This window comes from Capra hircus, chromosome 16 (assembly GCF_001704415.2).
Source record: "Capra hircus breed San Clemente chromosome 16, ASM170441v1, whole genome shotgun sequence".
In the NCBI taxonomy this organism is placed as follows: domain Eukaryota; kingdom Metazoa; phylum Chordata; class Mammalia; order Artiodactyla; family Bovidae; genus Capra; species Capra hircus.
Genome location: NC_030823.1, coordinates 53,786,677 through 53,809,011, shown reverse-complemented (window position 1 = coordinate 53,809,011; position 22,335 = coordinate 53,786,677). Strand labels below are relative to the sequence as shown.

Here is a 22,335-nt window from a genome sequence, read left to right as displayed (position 1 = left end):
TAGAAGTTCTAAGCCTGGGAGTACATAGTATATGGCCTGGAACAGAACTTCAAAGAGTTAGGGATATAGAAAAGTTTGGTTGAGGGCAGGTCTTGGAAAGCTTTATGTATCCCTTCTGAATTGTGATTTTTTCCCTTAGCAGTTAAACACTGGTAAAGATTTTCAACCTGACAGTGACGCGATGACTGTGATTTGAAGTGGAACAGGGCCTAAGGCATGGCTTCCTTGGCTCAGTGGTAAAGAATCTTACCTGCAATGCAGGAGACTCAGGTTTGATCCCTGAATCAGGAAGATCCCCTGAGTGGAATGACAGTTCACTCCAGTATTCTTGCCTGGGAAATCCCATGGACAGAAGAGCCTAGTGGGCTACGGTCCCTGGAGTCGCAGAGTAGGACACAGCTAAGTGACTAAACAACAACAAAGGGCCTAAGGCAGAGAGCTCAGTTACAAATCTGTTGAACAGACTTAGAGGAAGTGATGAGGGCTTGCAGCAGGACAAAGAAAATGAAAAGGAGGGGAGGAATTTCTGAGACAGTATTTAGCCCATACTTGAGAATAGCACTAGTATGACTGGCATTTCTTAATAGCCAAGTGGGTGCCACCAAAATCAGCTTCCCGTAATTCGCTTGACCAAGTGCACACCCTGATCCAATATTATCAGGCTAAAGGGAAAAAAATTACAGTATCAAAGCCCTTAAAAAATTCAGTTTTAAGGAAAACGTACAGTGACCTTAGTTTGTCATCATCTTGTTATCCTCTCAAGTCCAAAAATGTTCAGGTTATTAGGATCTAAAGCATGCCCTCTAATTTTCCTCAGTCCCTATGCTTACCATTATCATCTAACTGGACATTTTGTTAACCTGACAACAAGCTAGACAACCGGATGAACTCCTGGCCTTAGAGCATGATGCAAGCTGTCTCTCCATAGTGGACTGGCCCATTTCTCTCTGAGCAGCTGGAGGGTTTTGTATCCAGCACCATTTCCTGGTAAGCTGAACCTGTGAAGCCACATGAGATGTGGTTCCTAGAACTTGTTTAGAACTTGTTCCTGTTCAAAGTTAGAAGCCTGCACCTGTGCAGTATCTGTTGATTTTTAGCACTGGCTGTTTGGGAAGAACCGGAAACCAACTGTGTCTTGATGAGATAAAAGCTGCCAAGCTACATTCATTTCTACCCCCTCATTTCCTCCTCCACCCTCAAGTGCACTTAAATTTGCTAAAGCAGCCCTTGGCAGAAGTAGGTGAAAGACACCAGTCACACAATTGACCTGTACTTGTCAAAACATACACTCTTGACTTTAGCTCTACTGCGAGTTTCTGCCTGTTGCTTGGTCTGTCTAACCCATCCTCTCTTTCTCCAGGGAACTTTCTCCCACTACCTCCAACCTCTGCCTCTGCTGCCTTCTCAATTTCTCTCTTACCACCTACAAGTTCCTAAACTAAGCAATGAACTTTGACCCTGTGCAGCCCTCTCTTGCTCAACCTTGCAAGAGGTGTTTCTATTCATACAAGGTCTCAATTCCTCTGGATAAGTAATCTTTTTTACTTAATAATCTTAACCTTCCATTTGGGAGAAATTTAAAGTACTTCCTTCTTAATAAGTCAGCCAAACTACTTTGAACCTGGGTTTTAAACACAAATATTTATTGAGTACCTGGTACATTCAAGACCTAGTGTCATGTGCACTGGACATGTTCAATAAGTGTTTGTTTTTATTTGATTTCCATGAAACTGAAACTGAGCTTTCTCACATTTGTGAGAATTTGGACAAATACTAGTGAGATGCTTTGAGATTAGCTGCCAAATGATAATGCAGGATTTAGTTTGATAAACTTTAATTCACCTTAATTACTAGATGGTTGTAGCTATCTAGTAAACTAGAAACCCAAGAGAGTTGGAGACAACTCTGTTTTTGTGTGTTTGTGTGCTAGATGTTTTGCCGAATTTCTGTGGAAGAATTAAGCTTTGAGTTATTCAGTAACCACAGCAGGAGCTCAGTTCTACTGTTTGTTCTCTGCCAAGGTCTTACTCTTGGATCCAAAGACAAGAATAAAAAGAAAAGCCCAGGATATGGGGTAATGGTGAGGACCAGCTCGATTTCCTGCTCACAGGAGTTACTACTGAGACCAGAGGCAGGGCGAGGGAAAGAGGAGTTTTATATTTGATTACTGGCCTCGAAGGAAGCATTAAAGAGAGGATGATGGAATGTTACATTCTTTCCTCTCCATGGCTCCTCAAACCTACACACAGCGCAAAGCATAGAGAGGCCCTCTGAGCTCCTTCCAACCTTGTTTATGCTCAGCATAGAAGTAGTGCTAATTTTTATCTAGTAATAAGTTCCAAAAGTCTGCCTCCACTTCCAGAAACGGTTAGACGTTTCCATGAAGAATTTGATTTTAAGGTACGCAATTGTTAAAATACCTCACAGGGCTTTCCTGGTGGCTCAGTGGTAAATAATTGGCCTGCCAATGCAGGAGACAAGGGATTGATCTCTGATACGGGAAGATCTCACATGCCACAAAGCAACTAAGTCCATGTTCCACAACTATTGAGCCTGTGCTCTAGAGCCCACATGCTGTACCCACTGAAGCCGGTATACCTTAAAGCCCGAGCTCCACCGCAATAAAGCCACCACAATGAGAAGCCCACGCATTGCAACTAGAGAGTAGCCCCTGCTCACCACAAGTAGAGAAAGCCTACATGCAGCAATGAAGACCCAGCACAGCCAAAAATAAGTAAATACAGTTATTTAAAAAACACTTTACAAAATACTAATGACTCTGTGTGTGTGTGTGTGTGTGTGTGTAGACAGAGATAGAGACCCAAATTAGTTCACCCAACATACCAGCTGCTTTTTCCTTTGCTCATCAAACCAGTCTAAGATGTACCAAGAGGAAAGGGACTTGGGGTCATCAAAATCTTCACAATGAAAGCCAAATGGAGTTGTGTACAAGAGAATTAAAGACTGGGCTGGTATTAAAGACCTCAAAGGACTGCCTGGAAAAATCACATTTGGAATGTGCCTCAAAGACAAATGCTCTGTGATAAAATTTGGGTAGACAAAGGAAATAGTGGCAGCCCCTGAGTTTGCTTCTGGGCCCTGGATTTTGAGGGACTCCTGGACAAACTTGATAGAGACTACTCAGAGGAGGGGCTTCCTTTGTGGTTCAGACAGTAAAGAATCTGCCTGCAATACAGGTTCCATCCCTGTATTGTATTGTTCATCCCAAGGGTCAGGAAGATCCCCTGAAAAAGGGAATGGCATCCCACTCCAGTACTCTTGCCTGGGAAATTCCACGGACAGAGGAGCCTGAAGGGCTACAGTCCATAGGGTCGCAGAGTCAAGACGCGACTGAGCAACTAGATAGTGACTTAAACCCTGCCTCAAGAAAAACAATTGGACACTGTAAGCTTTAACCTGGGAAAACAGACTTTTTCTTTTTGTGTGTGTGTGAATTTTTATTTGATTCTAGGTAACTTTGGTTTGTTCAGGGTTGGTTTGGTTTTTTTTGACACGGACCTTTTAAAATTTTTTTTAATTTAGATATTTATTGGCTTTGCTGGGTCTTCATTGCTGCTCAGGCTTTTCTCTAGTTGTGGAGAGCGGGAGCTACTCTCTAGTTGTGGTGCAGAAGCTTCTCATTGCTGGGGCTGCTTCTGTTGTGAAGCATGGGCTGTAGGCAGTGAGGCTTCAGCAGTTGTGTTTCTCAGGCTCTAGGGCACAGGCTCAGTAGTTGTGGCACACAGGCTTACTTGCTCCAAGGCATGTGCGATCCTGCAGGATCAGGGATAGAACCTGTGTCTTCTACATTGGCAGGTGGATTCCTATCCACTGTGCCACCAGAGAAGTCCCTGGACATTTTCTTGATAGCTGTCCTGTAGGAGCCCAAGACCTGTGAGACAGGCAGACAAAGGTTTGAATCTGCTTTGCCAGCTTTGTAATTTGGGGCAAGTCTTTAAGCCTTGTAAATAGTAGTTGCTTTGTCTGTAAACTGGGCATAATATATTCCTGGTAGAGCTGACAAGAGAATTGTAGAAGCAAATGCCTATAAAGCACTCAGCATAGATCCGGGTGTGTAGTAAATGGCACATAGTATTATCTCATTCAAAGATTTAAAGATTTTGACTTAAGCGACTGTGAAGCAATCGTTAAAATTCTAGACAATGAAATATGATACAGTCATTAGAAATCTTCCCAGGCAGAGCACACCTAAACACCTCAGTTCCACCTGCAGACACTGACCTTGGCTACTCTCATTCTTCTTTTCTCTGTCACCAGCCAGGGGCTCAAGCTGCTTCTAGTTTCTCTTTGGTGCTGCCACTACTTTCACGTCATGCCCTTATACCCCTGTCTCCCCAAGCCTCTGTGGAATACAACACTGACGCCCTGTTGCTCACAAAGTCCATACTGTCTTGACTAAATGATGCATTGACATGTTCAGAAATAGAAAATTAATTAAGATTCATATTGACAAATCTCACTACCACCCTTGTCTGTTGGCACCTACTCCTATCAACCCCAATTTGTGATATGAAATGTAGCATACTCTAAGCACTGCTCTGCAGTACTTGCTTTTTTCTACTTAGTGGTCCTAGAAACCCTTGCATATCAGCACATAGAAAAGAGCCTCATTCTTTTTGACAGTGGCATAGTTTTCCATTGTGGAGATGTATGTTGGTTTAACTAGTTTGCTATAGGTGGAAATTGTTTCTAATCTTTTGCTATTGCAAATCAAGTTATAACTGGTAACCCTACTTATACCCATGCAGATATATCTGTAGGATACACTTCCTGAGGTAGAATTTCCAGCTCAAAGGGTAAACTCATTTGTAATGTTAGTATTGCCAAATTTTCCTTCAAAGGGTTATAGCAGTCTGCATTCCCACCAGCAATGAATGAAAGGGCATTTTCCTCACACCCTAGCAAGAGTGTGTTGTCTAACTTTAGTTGATGCCTGAATTCTAATGGTTTCAATGATAATTCTTTTTAGGGAATCAGATGGGAATTAGGAAAAGTGCTTTAAAAGTTTTACAGAAGAACCACTGAGGAATGTTAAAATTAGCACGTGACAGTTTGATGAAAAATAATGTCTCATGTTCTCAAGGTATCTTCTTACAGGATACTTACTTAATCAAAAGGGAAATGTTATAATTTTACAGTCCTGATCTTATTTAAGTGATCAAAACTGACATCAATTATCCCAATTAATGGGATAAATTGATACCTCGTGCCTCCTGAAATGATGCACTGAGAATGACACAATCTTATTTCTTTAGTATTCCTACCAAAAAAAAAAGTGTGACTTGAATCAAATCCTGAAGAAACCTCAGTTCAGTTCAGTCGCTCAGTCATGTCTGACTCTGCAACCCCATGAACTGCAGCACGCCAGGCCTCCCTGTCCATCACCAACTCCCGGAGTTAACTCAGACTCACGTCCTTCGAGTCAGTGATGCCATCCAGCCATCTCATCCTCTGTCGTCCCCTTTTCCTCAGATATACTCAAATTGAAAGACATTCTTCAAAAATAACTGGCCTGTACTCTAAAAAATTCCATAGTCATGAAAGAAAGAAAAGAGAGCAACTGTTTCAAACTAGAGGAGACGAAAGAAGCATGACAATTAAATGCAGTGTGTGACCCTGGACCTGGACGTGGTGGTGGTGGGGCAGGGACTTTCAGCGCCTGAAAAATAACGTTTCCCAAAGTGTGATCCTAGGAGTTTCCCCATGCAGACCTTTCAGTGTATACATGAAGTTAAAATTATTTTATGTATGTATTATTTAAATAATTATGTTTAAATGTGATTTAGCAAGACTAGAAAGAGATCCTAAGACCCCAAAATTTGAGAACCACTTGCTATAAAGAATATAGAATATTAGTGGGACATTTGGCAAATTTAGAATAAGATTTATGGATTTGAAAATGATACTATATTACTGTCAATCTTGTGTCTTTTATACTGTGACCATAAAAGAGATGTTCTTGTTTTTAGGAACCTCACTCTATAAAAGGGTAAAAGGGCGTTTATATCTGCAAATTATTCTAAAACAATATAGAAAATATAGAGTGGGGAGTCAGAGAGAGTGAGGAAGAGAGGGGTATGAAACAACAGAAAGCAAATGTAAGATGAGAACACTGTGAATATTTGGGGAATCTGGGTAAAGGATGTACAAGAATATTTTGTATTACTTTTGCAACTTTTTTGTTACTTTAGAATTATTTTAAAATAAAAAGACTTTGTATGTTAGTCTTGGAAATTTCTTACACTATTATCACCTCCTGATCTTCCCTCTCCTGCCCCAGCTTTAGTCAGATGACCAGTAGCATTGATGGGCATGTTTATCTTCATGTCTGGGGTCTACTGTGAAGCATGGAGCTCCTGGAGAGCAAAGTCATCTTCATATCCCCAAGCCCAGCACCAACCATGCCTGGTACCTATAGCCATTTATTAAACACATGTTAGTTAAATGAGCATATGACTCAATGAATGAATGAACGTATTAAACCCAGTTGCTGATGTATAGTTCTTCATTACCTGGTCAAGTGGTATCTGCATCCTCATCTCTTTTCCCATGGATGTTCACCAGACCCCCTTCACCCCTTGTGCTCCATCTCTTCGTCTGCCTTCCTCCAAGGCATAAGTCTCACAACTTCTACAAGCTGGAACAATAGGTCTGAATTGCATATTCCACATCAGGATGTTTGTTATCTCCTGTTTATTCTATGTGGAAAGCTCTTCCTAAAAGTACTATGTGGTTCCTCCTCCCCCCACCCCAACTTCATTCTGTTTCCTTAATGTTAGTTCATTAGGGAGGACTTTCCTACCACCCATTCTACAATAAGGTCCCTATCTCCTCTCATCACTTTCTACTCCCTTGCCCTGTTGTATTTTCCTCTGTAACCCTTATTATGGACTTCCCTGGTGGCTCAGATGATAAAGCGTCTGCCTACAATGTGGGAGAGCCGGGTTCAGTTCCTGGGTCGGGAAGATCTGGAAAAGGAAATGGCAACCCACTCTAGTATTCTTGCCTGGAAAATCCCATGGACAGAGAAGCCTGGTAGGCTACAGTCCATGGGGTTGAAAAGAGTCGGACACCCTGGTAGCTCAGATGGTAAAGAATCTGCCAGCACTGTGGAAGACCTGCCAGCAGTGTGGGAGACCTGGGTTTGATCCCTGGGTTGGGAAGATCCCCTGGAGGAGGGCATGGCAACCCAATCCAGTATTCTTTCCTGGGGAATCCCCACGGACAGAGTAGCCTGGCAGGCTACAGTCAATGGGGTTGCAAAGAGTGGGACATGACTGAGCAACTAAGCACACACAATATGTTACAGATTTTATTTTTTTAAGTTTATTTTATTTGGCAGTGTGGGGTCTTTGTTGCAGCATGCTAAATCTTTAGTTGCGGCATGTGAGATCTATTTCCCTGACCAGGGATTGAACCCAGGCCCCCTGCATTGGGAGCACGGAATCTTAGCCACTGGAAGGAAAGTCCCAGGTTTATTTTTTATATACTTGTTCTTTATGTGATTGCTGCATGTCTTCCTGGCTGGAGCTCCCAGCCTCTACAACAGTGCCTGCTGTCTAGGTAGAGCTCCTATGTTTGCTGAGGACAAGTGGTTGAACGGGAGACTTTCCAATTGCCTTTAATCTGGAGTGACAAGAGACTCTGACCGTTCTGGGGCTTTTTAGGACTGTTCCTTGTAACCGTTCATACCATACACAGAGGCCCTCATAGTGTCCAGAGTCTAAATCAGCCAAGGCTTAGACATAGGGACTTCCCCAGTGGTCTAGGGAATAGACTCTGCCTTCAAATGCGAGGGGTGCAACTTCAATCCTGAGTCCTGAACTAAGATCCCACATGCCACACGGTGCGGCCAAAAAAGTTTAAAAATAAATTAGACACAACTGCGGTCTAGGTAGAGGTTTCTCCTGTCTAATGAATAAAGAACTCTTTAGAATGCCTATGACAATACCAACTTAATACCTGTCTTCAATCACACAGAAGGTGGCTTATATCCTGTGAATACAGTTGTAGCAATCCTTGTGATACTGTTTTTGGTTTATTTAGGAAGAGGGAAATAAACATAAACCTTGCCCTTTACCTCCACTAATTTGACTTCATCTCCCCAATTACTAAAATAAGTAAAATTAACAGTATACATAAATATAATTCATTCTGTTTGCTTTTTAGAAGTATTTCAGCAGTTGCAAGCTTGTTTTCCACCTGCCCCACACTGTCTCCCAATCCCCCAATAGAATGTTTCTAAGTATTCCTCACCCAGCTCCTCTACCTTAAGAAATGTCTGTGGTGGCACCCTGAGGCCCCTGCTATTGTGTCCCTCTCAAAGCACTTCAAGGCTGAATGGGGAATGAGGCCATTTTATGCAAAGGTGTAGCCTGTCTGGGTCACAGGCACATGATCTCTCAGAGGCCTGAAGGTAGCGCCTGTTTCAAAATATTTCTCTTCTTTCCCCTCTGATTAGATAACATCAGCTCTCTTATATTGTCTCCTTAAAAAGCTATGAGAAAGAGGGCATTGCACTGAGAGGTAGAAAGCTAGAAGTTTCTGGACATTCAACTTGGCTAGTTATATACTGGGCTTCCCTGGTGGCTCAGATGGTAAAGAATCTGCCTCCAATGCCAGAGACCTAGGTTCAATTTCTGGGTCAGGAAGATCCCCTGGAGAAGGGAATGGCAACCAGTATTCTGGTGGCACATACAGTAATACTGTTTTATTTATATAGAATATGTACTATTTTCTACTTCCCAGTTTGATTAACCAGGAAAAAAAAGATTCCTGCAGACAGAATTCTCATCTGTCAGGTATTTTCTGATGAAGTTTTGTGAGTGTGTCCTTTTCCATTTTCAGTAAAGATGAAAAGAATAAGAAAGTTGAGCTTTTTTCTCTGGACCTGAGTGAACTTTAAAACTTCTCTACTAATTAACCAACACTGGGCTCCACACTTTGCTTAACCCTGGGAGCTGGTCATCAGCCTTTGACCTTGGGCCTCCCCTCCTCACCAGCTCCATCCCCCACCCTAGCCTCTGGAACCCCAGTCAGATGTAGAGGAAAGAACCAGTCCAGAGGGATTGCCTCAGACCACACTATCTCCACTCGCTCAGACCTGTGGAAGATTAGTGACCATGATTTCCAATGGGATAGGAACTGTCACCACTGGGAAAAGGTAAGAGAGGTGGGCTTTCCCTCCGCATTCCCTCACTGGGTTTCCTGACCTCTGAGGGACTCGCTGGGGTGACCTCGACACCTTCAAGAAGACGGGGCCCTCTCTCCCTGGTAGTTATAATGAGACTCGTTTGGAAGACGTCATCGTGAGTACCCTCTCTCCCGCTTGGTTCTTGGGATAAGGTCTTTCTCTAAACCACACACCTTGGATTCCCAACCCAAGAAATGGGGGGTGTGTTCCCTCAGAAGAGACGCTGCTCTGCAGCAGCCCTCACAGCAGCCCAGGAGACACTCCGAGGGGAGGCGCTGGGCCTGCCGTATGTCTGGAAAGAGGGAGAATGTAATGCCTGAGGACCTCCTAACTCACTTTGTGCTCCTCCTTCCACCCAATTCCGCCCTGCCCCCCCCCTTTCCCGTCACAACCCCCACTTCCCTCCCAAGGTCTCAGTGACCTTTGACAAAGGATCGTATCTCTTAACATCATACACATTCCTTCCTTTTTTTTTTTTTTAACAGGAAGCCAAAAGTGAGGCTCTGGCTTGATCACCTTGGTTTTTCTTTGCACTTACCAGAGCTCCCAGGGCCCCCTCAGCCTCCGCTTGTATTTCTAAAGGTAGCTGAGGGACAATATGGGAAACAGGCAAGCCAGCTGGGGAGATGATGAATGGCAAGTTTATCCCTGCTTCCTCACCCTGTCTTCCACAGCTCCCTCAGCACCTCTGCTCCCCACTCAGTGCTTCTGTTCTTAAAAAGACTTCAGGGTTGACTTCAGATCATGCAAGAAACCAAGTACCCCTCAGCTGCCCCCAGATTCCAGCCAGCCCCACACTTGTCCGGAAGACCACTCTGGCGAGTCCTTTCTACACTACCTACATGTCTTGTCTTTTTCTGCTGCGGGAAGATGTCTGGCCCCTCATGTCTTATCTATAGAAACACTATAATAGAGTTTATCACTTTGTTTACTTAATTGGGTGTCCCGATTTTCCTAGTTTGTCAATTTCATGGTATCTTTTTTTTTTTTTTTTGAAAGACTGGTTTTATTTGCTTTAGTGAACACACTTTGGAAGTTACTAAAATTTCCAGGCAACAGAAAATGATGAAGACCTGCTCTAAGGCAGTGAGAGAACAAGAAAACAGAATGCATAGAATCTAGGGTCTGACGATTGAGAAGGGAGAGAGGGAGAAATCCTTGATGGCTCTCAGGTCCCTAGATTGGATGACAGGGTACCTGAAGGTCCCATTTGCTGAGCTGGGTGACATAGGAGAAGCAGGTGTATGGGTGAGAGAGAGACAAGTTCAGTTTATTTGCATTTCACTAAGGGATCAAGAGGACATCCAGGTGGAATTGTCCAGCAAACAACTGGTCTGGAACTCAGCGGAAAGATTAGGACTGGAGCTAGAGATTTCAGAGTTTTCAGCACAGACGTTGTAGTTTTGCCCCAGGCATTCCTTCGTAGCCCTCTGGTGTTGCTGTAAATCAAAGTCTTCCCAGTCCTTTAACATCCAGGTTAAATCCCTTCCCTAAATAGCTTCTGTTAATGGCTCCTCCAACTGACCTAAGTTTTCACTGGGCACTGAAATTCCCTGCCATTTTTCATGTATGCATGGTCCAGGTCACAGTTCGAAACTTCCCATTCTTTATTTCTTCCAGCATGAGGCCTTGAGCACACAAGACTTCTTATAACATCGTTATTCCAACAGTTGACTCTAATTTCAACAGGACTGTGTCCAGGGTAAGGAGTCCAGGACTGAACTTGTCCTGGGCCCTTGTACTTTCCAAAGGTGTTAGCCCTCCTTCTGGCTACACAGTGTGGGCTAGTGGTCTACTAGGGTAAATCCGTGGTGGACAGTGGGAGGGGATTTCTCTGCCCAGCTTAACTCAGCTTTCTGTCCCCCTGTAGGAGCACATGTCTTCTCCCTTTGCTGCTCATTGGCCTCTGGGGCTGTGTGACCTGTCATCGGAGCCCTGTGGAGGACATCTGCACAGCCAAACCTCGGGACATTCCTGTGAATCCCATGTGTATTTACCGCTCCCCAGAGAAGAAGGCAACTGAGGGAGAGGGCTCAGAGCAGAAGATCCCTGGGGCCACCAACCGGCGGGTCTGGGAACTGTCCAAGGCCAATTCCCTCTTTGCCACTGCCTTCTATCAGCATTTGGCAGACTCCAAGAATAACAATGACAACATTTTCCTGTCACCCCTGAGTATCTCCACAGCTTTTGCTATGACCAAGCTGGGTGCCTGTAACAACACACTCAAGCAGTTGATGGAGGTACAATTCAAAGCCCTTCCGCCCAGCTCCTTGCTGGAACTCCCAAGAGAACATCCAAGTGCTTAAGCACCCTTTAGAGACTTTGGGTAGTATCCCCGGCTCTTTGTGTTTCTTTTTCTCTCTCTCCTTCCTAACCACCCCCCCCCCTTTTTTTATAACAAATCCTTTATTTATTTATCTATTTATTCATTTATGGCTGTGCTGGGTCTTTGTTGCTGCATGGGTTTTTCTCTAGTTGCCCAGAGAGGGTGATACTCTTCCGTGTGGGGCTCGGGCTTCTCATTGTGGCCACTTCTCTTGTTGCAGTGTGTGGGCTCTAGCGCTCACCGGCCTCAGTAGCTGCGGCACACAGGCTCAGTAGTTGTGGCGCATGGGCTTAGCTAACCCACAGCCTGTGGAATCTTCCTAGACCAGGGATCAGACACATGTCCCCTGCATTGGTGGGCAGATTCTTAACCACTAGACCACCAGGGAAGCCCCCCCTTTCTTCTTCTTTTTTTCCATTTATTCCTTTAGAAAGCATGAGTTGAATATTTATGCTGTGCCAGGCACTGTGCTTGATGACTGCTGGTCAGGGGCTGACTGGCATGATGCTCACTGACCATGTGAGCCAGGCTGTCCCACCAGACCCACCACTATTTTCTTTTGGCTTCTACAGGTTTTTAAGTTTGATACCATCTCTGAGAAAACTTCTGATCAGATCCACTTTTTCTTTGCTAAACTGAACTGCCGACTCTATCGAAAAGCCAATAAATCCTCTGAGTTGGTATCGGCCAACCGTCTTTTTGGAGACAAATCCATTACCTTCAATGAGACCTACCAGGACATCAGTGAGGTGGTATATGGGGCCAAGCTCCAGCCCCTGGACTTCAAGGTGAGTTCCAGATGTCATCCCAGACCTCAGAGTTCTTCCTCTCCACTCAGAAGTTAAAGAGACAAGGAAGCAGGATCCTAATGAACACTGCTATGCTAATTGAAGGCAGGAAGAGGTATTTTAAGTCAGAGCCCCTGGGATATGTATTCTTATTTGAAACCTGAGAAATCAGTGCTATCTATGGATTGCAGAGGCTCCTCTGAAAAAGTTATAAAAATCCTGTAACAGTGTGGCATTCAGAACGTGGTCACTCGTTCACACAACAGAGCAATTGTAGACCAATTTCTCCTAAAGCATGACAGGGAATGACCTAGGAAACTTTGGGTTTTTGAAGTAAATTTTTAATGTCTCATCTTACTACTATCTTGAAAGTTTGTTAAATGTTGAAAGCGTTATTACTATTTTTAGATCCTTTCAATAAACAGACTTATTTAAAAAAAAAAAGTCCTGCAACAAAGAAGTCTACTGATTTTATTCAAAAGGTATTTCTCAAACTTTTTGGATCACATGGGCATCTCTCCTATGCCCCCTGCACCTCCTGCATCCCTCCTTGGCTTCCCAGAGAACACATCTCATGAATACTCATAAGAGTTCAGGTTTCCAAAGTCATGAAGATAATATTTTGGTTTCTTTTTCCAGACGATTTTTCTCTTCTTCTGTTTCTTCATCTCTTCCTCTTTTTTTTCCCTTTCTTTCTCTTTCTTCTGTTAATCTTTATTAACTCTATGGAAGATCCATGACAGTATGCTAGATATGTGTGGTTTCTTCAATCTGGATTAGAGTGATGATTTAACAAAATGGTGGGAAAGAGTGGAGGGATGATGGACTAAATAAAATTCTGCATGGGGAGATGGAGAAGCCAACTGAATAGCACAGTTGGGTAGGTTTGTTTCCTGTTCTCCTCAGGGAAATGCAGAGCAGTCCAGATTGACTATCAACCAATGGATATCCAATAAGACTGAAGGGCGTATCACTGATGTCATTCCCCCACAAGCCATCGATGAGTTCACTGTCCTGGTGCTAGTCAACACCATTTACTTCAAGGTACTCAAAAATGGCGCTGGAGGGAGGCTCAAGAGGGAGGGGATATATATATACTTATGGCTGATGCGTGTTGATGTATGGCAGAAACTAACACAATATTGTAAAGCAATTATTCTCCAATTAAAAATAAATATATTTAAAAAAGAATAAATGCAAAAAAATAAAATAAAATGACCCTGGAGAGACCTCAGGGATGACATATTTCCCTCCAGCTCACTCTCTTTCATACCATTGGGCATGTGTAGGCAGATCATTTTGAGAAATAGTACATGCGTGGTCTGGGCATAAATACAAATTTGCTGAATCTAGAGTCATGTCTAGGGCTGTGGTTGCTGAACTGAGGTTCAAAGGGGGCCTGGTAATGTCTCTGGCCCCAAGGCAGAGTGTACACATTCATAGACCAGCATGCTCAACAGCAAGGTGTGCATGGTAATAAATTCTCATGAGTATGTGATGATTTCTTCTGTCCAATTAACTTCATTTTGAAATCTGGAACAAAATGACAGAGTCTATAGACAATCCTCAGTGATGAGGTTTTCTCCATCACCTAGAGCAGCTTCTGTAGCATCTCAAAATTCCTCTTGCCTGAAGCTTCTGAACCTCCTGGTCCCAGACTAACCACAAATTTTGCAGAGGCCTTATGACATGATCATGCAGATGGCTTTGTCTTTCTCAGAAAGTCAAGTTCTGAAGATTGTTCCAACTTGATTACATTTAGGGAAAAGGATGAGGGGAGAGGGTGGTGGGAATACACAGAGCACTGACACTCAGGAGGCCCACAAGCTTAACGCAGGTTGAACTGTGCACTCATGGGTCAAGCTCTAGATGTGTCCTTCTCTCCGACTGGGCCGGGGGGTTAGCCCGTCACCGCTGTTGCCAATTGCTTTGTTGCTTGGGGGTTCCCTCATGCCAAGAATGCAGTAGGTTGCATTTCTACAATGTGTACTGACTGCCCTTTGCCATTTATGAAACACTTTGCCTCCTGATTCTCATGACATCACAAATGAGAACTTGAGTTGCTCAGACAGATTACTTAGTTTAAATTCTGACTCTTCCACTTCTGACTGCAAACTTGAGTTACTTAAGACCTTTCTGTGTCCCAGTTTCTGCATCTATAAAGTGATAACAATGATACATCTGCCTCACAGGGTTACTGAGGGGATTAAGTCAATGCATACAAAATGCCTGGAGTGGTGACTGGCACACAATAAGCATCCTACAAATATTAGGGATAACCAGCTCCTAATTTTACAAGCAAAGAACCACCACTGAAAGAGTTAAGTGACTTGTCTCCAAATCAAAGAGCCAGAAGATGACAAGGAATGCTAACTACAACTTGGAAAAGTCAAAGCAGTATCTTGTATCCCTTCCTTCTTTGAACAGGAAGTTGGCCAGGCCTCACTCTTTGCCTGGCAGGACTCCCAGATGACCCCCTGGAGTTACTACCTTTGTCTGGCTTTATTTATCAGGGAGAAAGCCCAGCATTTTGGAGGATGGTCTTTGGGAAGGAGGCTGGTGGGAGGCAGAAGGCAGAAGGCAAAAGGCAATTAGATTTAAACTCCAGAAGAGATTTGCCAAGAGGCCAGTAGGTTATTTTTGTTTTTATGTTGTTCTTGTTATAAAAGCAAATAGTCATTGCTGAAAATCTAGAAAATACAGAAAATTCATTGAAAAAAAAAACCCTCTCATGATTCTGTCACTCTGACACAGTCAGTATTAAAAAGCCTTTTTATGCACATCCCTCCAGGTCTTTGTTCTTAAAAATTGCACTTCCATGGTCATCCCTGGTGGCTCAGATGATAAAGTGTCTGCAGTGAGGCAGACCTGGGTTCAATCCTTGAATCAGGAAGATAGCCTGGAGAAGGAAATGGCAACCCACTCCAGTACTTTGGCCTGAAAAATTCCATGGATGGAGGAGTCTGGTAGGCTACAGTCCATGGGGTCACAAAGAGTCATTCACGACTGAGCGACTTCACTTTTATAATGTAATAAAACATTGTGACTTTTTCATGTCAGCATTCTCCTACGGATGTTTCTGGTCTTCTTGCTTTGTGATTCTCCCACCTGGTGTCTTCCTCCAGGGCCTGTGGAAGTCAAAGTTCAGTCCCGAGAACACAAAGAAGGAGCTGTTCTACAAGGCTGACGGGGAGTCATGTTCAGTACCCATGATGTACCAGGAAGGCAAGTTCCGCTATCGGAGAGTGGCAGAAGGCACCCAGGTGCTCGAGTTGCCCTTCAAGGGTGATGACATCACCATGGTGCTCATCCTGCCCAAGCTGGAGAAGCCCCTGGCCAAGGTGGAACGGGAGCTCACCCCAGACATGCTGCAGGAGTGGCTGGATGAGCTGACAGAGACACTGCTGGTGGTCCACATGCCCCACTTCCGCATCGAGGACAGCTTCAGCGTGAAGGAGCAGCTGCAAGACATGGGCCTCGAAGACCTGTTCAGTCCTGAGAAGTCCAGGCTCCCGGGTGAGGGCAGAAAGGGCTTTCCTCTTCTCTCTGCCCTCAGAGTTGTCTGACCAAAGGTGGAAGAGATGGGGATGGAGTAGACGAGAGGGAGTCCAGACACCTGGATTCGAATCCCAGTCCTACTGCCAACTCAGGGGAATCCCTTCCCTCTCAAGGGATCAGTCAGTTCTCCCCTGTATACTAGGGGAAGCTGGCTCTTGGATCTCCATGGGCCCAGCTGGCACTGGAACCTTTGGAATCTGTAACTCATAGAAGAGGTGGGACCAGGTAGAGAGGAACTTGAAAACCCCCAGAGTTCAGAGCAAAGAGACAGCTAGGATTAAGAGCCAAGGACATCTGAGTCCCACCAAAGAGGTGTAGCTGACATTTAACAGCCTTTCCTGATATTCTAAAGGGCTTCTGTGTTTTCTAAGGTGACATGGACAGAGGCAGTCAAGCCTTCCCAGTTGTGATTCTCTGATAATAGTGTTAAGTTGGTTTGGTTCTTCCAACACACCATCCTTGAAAAATATGCATTAAAATATCTCATTTTTAAAAAGAAGTTTACAACATTAGTTAAGTGGATTCATGTGTAATGGGCTGTCTTTAAACTAGGTCTCAGAACCACACCCTTTCTTCAAGGTGTTGTCACCCTGGAAGGAAAGACAATCCTACTAGATAGAGTGAGCATTTCTTTAAGAACAGAGTCCTCAGCCTCAACCGCCAACCCCCCATAAGCTAAAGCACCTGATTAACTTCCCAGGAACCAGGCTGAATAAACCCAAAGTATTTTATTATTTTTAACGTGTATTTATTTTGAGGGTATCATTAGGTGAGGGTCCAGGATTTCTATTTTTCTAAATGTCCCAAAGGACCTCTTAATCCAAACTGAATTTCTCTCTGTGGATTGAAGCCAACTTTCTCCCATTTCACAAATGTTTCTCTGGTCTTCCTTCTAGGTATTGTTGCAGAAGGTCGAAACGACCTCTATGTCTCAGATGCATTCCATAAGGCATTTCTTGAGGTAAGTACACCTCTCTCCGCTCTCTCTTCTTATGCTTGCTTTTTTGTTACCATGCTGCTTTATTATTCAATACATCAGTATCTCATATGATGAGTAACTCTGGAGTCATTCCTTCATTGGCTCTTACGTGTAGACAGCAGATGTTTGAACAGCAGGTGACAACTGTGATAAAAGGCATGTTTCCAGGTCCCTCAAACCCCAAGTCTATAGTGCCCTCCTCTACAACATAACTCTAACTTGAAACCCTCGTGGTCTAATTGTTCCACCCTCCATCTGCTCCCTCTCCTGGGAACACAGACATTAAAGTGAAGGTGATACTGGAAAAGCAGCCAGCAAAGGCATTCAAAGGAGAAACAAGAGAGGATGAGCTCATGGAAACCCAGGAAGGAGTTTTAAGAAAATGGAAAGCATCTAGTAAGAAGACTGAAAAGTGATCATAGGTGACTTTTCCCTGAGGCATCTGGACAGTGTAGAGCGGGCACATCCTAATTGTAATGATTGAAGAGCAAATGGAAAGTAAGAAAGGAGTCCTATAATGTGTTCCAGAAAACTAGAACTCTAGACTACACTGCAGATAATAAAAAGTTAGGTGGTCAAATAAATGTATATCCTCTTCTAGGGAAATTAACAGAAAATCAATGCACATTGGAGTGTTGATGTCTGAGCAGTTCCACAGTGAAGAAAATGGTTCAATATTGTTTAACCCAGTGTTGCCCCAACTAAGATGCCCATGGAAACCTTTACTGGATTAAGAGCTGTGTAAAGCCTATAGAACTTCTGGCTCTCAAACAAATACTGAACTATGGATCAATAGCATTAGTTATCTAGAGAGCTTGACTCAAGGTCTGAGCATCTGTATATTTACAAAGCTCCTCAAGGAAACCATCCAGGTTTGCGAACCACTTATGTAGACCATTCTTTGGGGGACCCAGGCTATGAGGGAAATGTGATAGGCCAATGTTAGAGGTCATAAAATTTAGGAACCTCAAAGAGGAGATTGTGGTCGAAGAGAAAGATTTCAGAGCATGGTGCTAGTAAATATAGTTGCAAAGTCCAAGCTCAGTGGGAAATATGTCATTAGGAGGAAAGTGGAAGGATCAAGGGACAGGAAAAAGCCAGCGTAATTGTAATGGGAGTGAGGAAATGTGATAGTTTGAAAAAAACAGAAGGTTATAGACTGAGAGGATAATGTAATTATAATTTCAAAGGTCAAGATGTTCTGAGAGATGGCAAGTTCAAAGTGCAGCCATGCACTGGTTTGCTGAAGTGAAGGCAATGCTCATTGGGTTCAATGAGATGAAAGAAATGGAAGTTTAGAGTATTGAATGGGTCTCCTACCAAGATATTTTAATTGTTTAGGTCACACAATAGCAGGAGTTAGGTTAGAAAGGCAATGGGCTAGGCAATAAAATCCTCAATGCGGGACTATATTCTGTACAGCAATAGAGACCTGTAGGACCAAAGCAAGAGTAGAAAGATACATATCTTAAAAGATACTGAGGTCAGAAAAGGGGATTTTACATGAATACTGGATTAATGATTTTGGAAGTGAAAACAACACTGAAGCCGTATTGATTATGGAAGAAATAACATTTAGACTGCAAGAGATGAGTCCTCAGGATTTTAACTATGACTGAGAATCTTCTTCCACGGACCCCATAATGAAAGTGGTCAACTCAGCCCTCCACGAGGGTCTTGAGTTACAATCAAGAAGAAGCAAAAGTTCAGTTTCATTTTGTCCACCTGAGCCCACTAAACAATGATGCAAGGTTCCTCCATGGCTCTTGGGAACCCTATACACAAGGACCCTAATTGATTGTCTCCTGAGAAGCGACTGAAAACCAGAATCTGATTTGAGTAAAAGGGCCCTGGGCTTACAAAAGCTCGTCTGCTCTTAGTGCTAAAATGATCATGAATTAGATAGCATGTGTAGAAGGGAGAGGTGGTAAGGAATGAAGAAGGGAAAATAATCAACCAGGTTCTCTCAAAGCTCAGGGGTCTGAAATGCTTTCCTTAGAGGCAGGGACAGAGTTTTAGTAACATTCTAGGTGCCCAAGCAAAATTTCTAAAGGTATCTCCCATCTCCCTCCAGATCTGCAGCAGTTCTACTTACCAGTAAGTTCCAACACCATCCTTTCAATCTATTACTCCAAGAAATTTTCATCTCATCCAGCCAGAGGACCATCCTCTTTTCACAGGCCCTAGCTCCTGAGTGGCTGTTTACAGTAGTTCTATCTAGTATCTTGATGATCCAGAGTGGAACTGTCTCAACTATCGTGCTCTAATTTTGAGTCAATAGTCTTTTAGTATAGAGTTCAGTATCATGTACAACATTGCCAGCCAGAAATGTGACAACTTTGTGTACATCCAGATTTCTGGTTCAGAGAGTATCTGAATGGACCCTGGCACGCACTTTCAGCACAAGGCTTGGATGAACACAAGTCTTACATCAGTATTCAGTGGATGAAAGAAAGACTAAAAGTAAGGTTCCAGAGGGGATCCGACCTAACTCGTATCAACTGAAAAATAAATGGCATTTTTGAGGAATTGCTGCGTCCATGGATGTACCTGCTTGTAATGAGCTGCAGAGTAGCTAACGTGGCAGTTTGTTTCCCATTTGACCTGCAGGTAAATGAGGAAGGCAGTGAAGCTGCAGCAAGTACCGTCATTAGCATCGCTGGTCGTTCGCTGAACCTGAACAGGGTGACCTTCCAGGCCAACAGGCCCTTCCTGGTTCTCATCAGGGAAGTTGCTCTGAACACTATCATATTCATGGGCAGAGTAGCCAACCCTTGTGTTAATTAAAATGTTATCCTTTGTATTTCTTCCTATTTTGGTTTGTGAATACAAGTAAAAATAAATACAACTATTCCCATATCTGACAATTATGAATGGACTTTGCCATCTGAAATGAAGGCAAGGAAAGGAGAAATGGATAGAGATGCTGCTGGGCATTTGGTATAATGAGGCTTTCAGCTTTTCTCTACTGGTGAACACATCTGGGTCAAGAAAGTGAAGGAGGAGTTATGTTACTACTTCATCTTGAAAGATAGTAGGCATCTTGAGAGGGCAGGGTGAGCTTGAAATCTGGATAATCCCTTAATACTAAAAAAAAAAAAAATCCAAAAATTTAAAAAGAATCTCTACACAGAAGAGACAAGAGATGCAAATATGAATATTAAATCATTTAATTCTCAAACCACTCACATGCATAATGTTCTTTTACACAGTGTTAAAATAAAGAGGAAAATGTATTTTTATACAAACAGAATTTCAAGTATACATTAATAGACTTTTCAAATTACTAACCAAGTTGCTAAATTTCATTCACATTGTTCTTAAAGCTGTTCAACGAGAAAGCTTTTGCTAAACTGCTTTAAATATGTTTATATAAACCCATATATCTTCACTCTTTCTCTGAATCTCCCTCCCCCAACCCCAGTCTCTGCCCACCCTCCTGCCCTCCCCCCTCCCCCGACACAACAGGGCTCCTGGGGCTCTAGGAGACATGCAACCCCACCAAGAACTATTGGCTTGTCATCAGGGGAAGGACAGAATCTACAGGAGGAGAGACGTGAGAACACCTGTCAAATTAAGGGAGAGAACGAATCTGATACTTAGAAATGACACAAATCAGGATCGTATTTTAAAGCTTGTGTGATTCACTTGGCCTTTTCATTTAAACAAAAAAGTCTCAGCCTCCCACAGAATCACCTTCAAGTTTCTGATCATTTGGTAGCTGAGAAAGTATTGGGTATATCCCCTAGTGAAACATCTCAAATTAAGGTAGGCATTTTGAACTTTTCCATTTGGTTGTTTCTTTTGTCCTTTGGCTGGGGGCGGGGGCAGCTTAAAAATGGTTGACTTCTGTGTTTACATTAAGGAATTTGGTTAATTTCACAGGGTTTGCCTAGGGTTCTCCCTCTTCAACTCTCCTCCTGAAGTAATCTGGCTTCGGGGCCAGGAACAGCCACTCTCCTTAGGAATTAAAGTGCATTTTTTTCAGTAAAAGTTGGGGTAGGGGGAGGTGTGGTTTACACTTAAGTGATAATGATTACAAGAGGCTGGGGTGAAAATCCTATTCCTATATATAGGTATTTATAGTTAAGGGCATAATAAAAACAGATATTCTCTAAGGAAGTAAGATGTACAAACCCAGTCCAGCACCCTCGGGGCGTGAGAGTGCTAGCCTTGGCTTACTGACTGTTCTGAGACATCTTTATGGAGTAATCATTGCAGACGAAAAGACACAAACCTCAAGTGTTAGTTTTTTCAAAGGGGAAAAAAAACAGGTTCTTCTAGTTAAAAACTCTATCTCATTCCCTTTCAGGGATAACAATATTTTAGAAACTGATTGTCGGTTTTAATATGAATCCTTGATTAACAAGTTGTGAAAAAAATGTTAGATAACTTTGTTGCTTAGAAATATTATGCTATCCTTAGAAACTGAGGATAAGGAGGCATAGTTGGTCCTTGCTATCAATAAATATCATCCAAGGGGAAGCTAAAATGTTCCTGTCATCTCTTTGATAGCTACCACCAGAATCTTACTTTTCCTTTAAATGCTTTACTATTTCCTGGGGGGTCAAACCCAAGAATTTTCCAAAGAGAAGTATATGCTACATTATTAGCTGTATGAAGAAGTGATGAGAAGGGGGAAATCGTCCTGGATTCTGGCCTCTGAGTCCAGTGTGATCTGCTTTTCACAGTGACCAGTGGGAAGGCACAGTGCCAGGGACGGGAAGATGGGAGACAGCTGTCACCCATCGTGTAAGCACCATTGAGAACAGCTGGACAGATTCTTTGAGACTATGTCCATCTGAAGGAAACCACATTTTGACTACATCGACTTTTCTATCTTTGAACCCTCTGTCTTTTCTTCTCAGACACAGAGCGTAAGTGGATCCCACCTGAAATTATCAGAAGCCAGGAAGTCTAAGTGGCTTGCAGGATCCTATCAGTTTCTCAACCAGGGACTGAACCCCGGCCCTCAGTGGTGAAAGCATGAAGTTCTGACCACGGGTCGGCCAGGGATTCCCCAAGTGTTCTTTCATCGTGCTTCTCCCTTTACTCGCTTGTGCTGGCAAGCCAAAAATGGAGAGTTCTGACGTTAAGGTTTCTTAAAGGAGAAGCCAATGGTTCCTGACTTATGTGGCAGATCTATTTAAGTTCTGCCATTATATTGCAAAACAATGCAATAGGCTACAACAGTGAACACAGACCATAAAGGATGAAAAGTGAACGTGCTGAGACTTTTTTTTTTGGCCTATAGTTTGGGTATGTTTTCTTTTGTTGTGAGTAAGGGAATGGGGCACGGTGGTGAAACTGCAGTCAGACCAGTTTCTGTTTAGCTTTTTCAGAAAGGATTTCTTAGAGGTTTAAGAGGAATCAGCAAGCCAATCAGTAGGACAGAAGAATTTGGCTGCTTAGTCCTGACAGAGAATTCCTGATAGGGAATTTGTTTCATTACTTGTGTAAAATATAGTAT

At 43.2% G+C, this 22,335-nt stretch overlaps 1 protein-coding gene across 1 annotated transcript; it reads left to right on the top strand.

Annotated features, from left to right (window-relative positions):
• Positions 9,033-19,735, top strand: SERPINC1 (serpin family C member 1). The gene is made up of 7 exons (XM_005690896.2): positions 9,033-9,184; positions 11,085-11,454; positions 12,113-12,328; positions 13,235-13,372; positions 15,454-15,844; positions 16,783-16,847; positions 19,476-19,735. Exons 1-7 carry the CDS (start codon positions 9,144-9,146, stop codon positions 19,650-19,652), a joined length of 1,398 nt encoding a protein of 465 aa, XP_005690953.1. The 5' UTR covers positions 9,033-9,143; the 3' UTR covers positions 19,653-19,735.

What these genes read in the sequence shown, in the direction of transcription:
- SERPINC1 (XM_005690896.2), top strand. Translation starts at nt 9,144, where the DNA reads ATGATTTCCAATGGGATAGGAACTGTCACCACTGGGAAAAG. An exon ending in TCCAGCCCCTGGACTTCAAG is followed by an intron (nt 12,329 to 13,234) that starts GTGAGTTCCAGA and finishes TGTTCTCCTCAG; the next exon opens with GGAAATGCAGAGCAGTCCAG. An exon ending in TCAACACCATTTACTTCAAG is followed by an intron (nt 13,373 to 15,453) that starts GTACTCAAAAAT and finishes GTCTTCCTCCAG; the next exon opens with GGCCTGTGGAAGTCAAAGTT.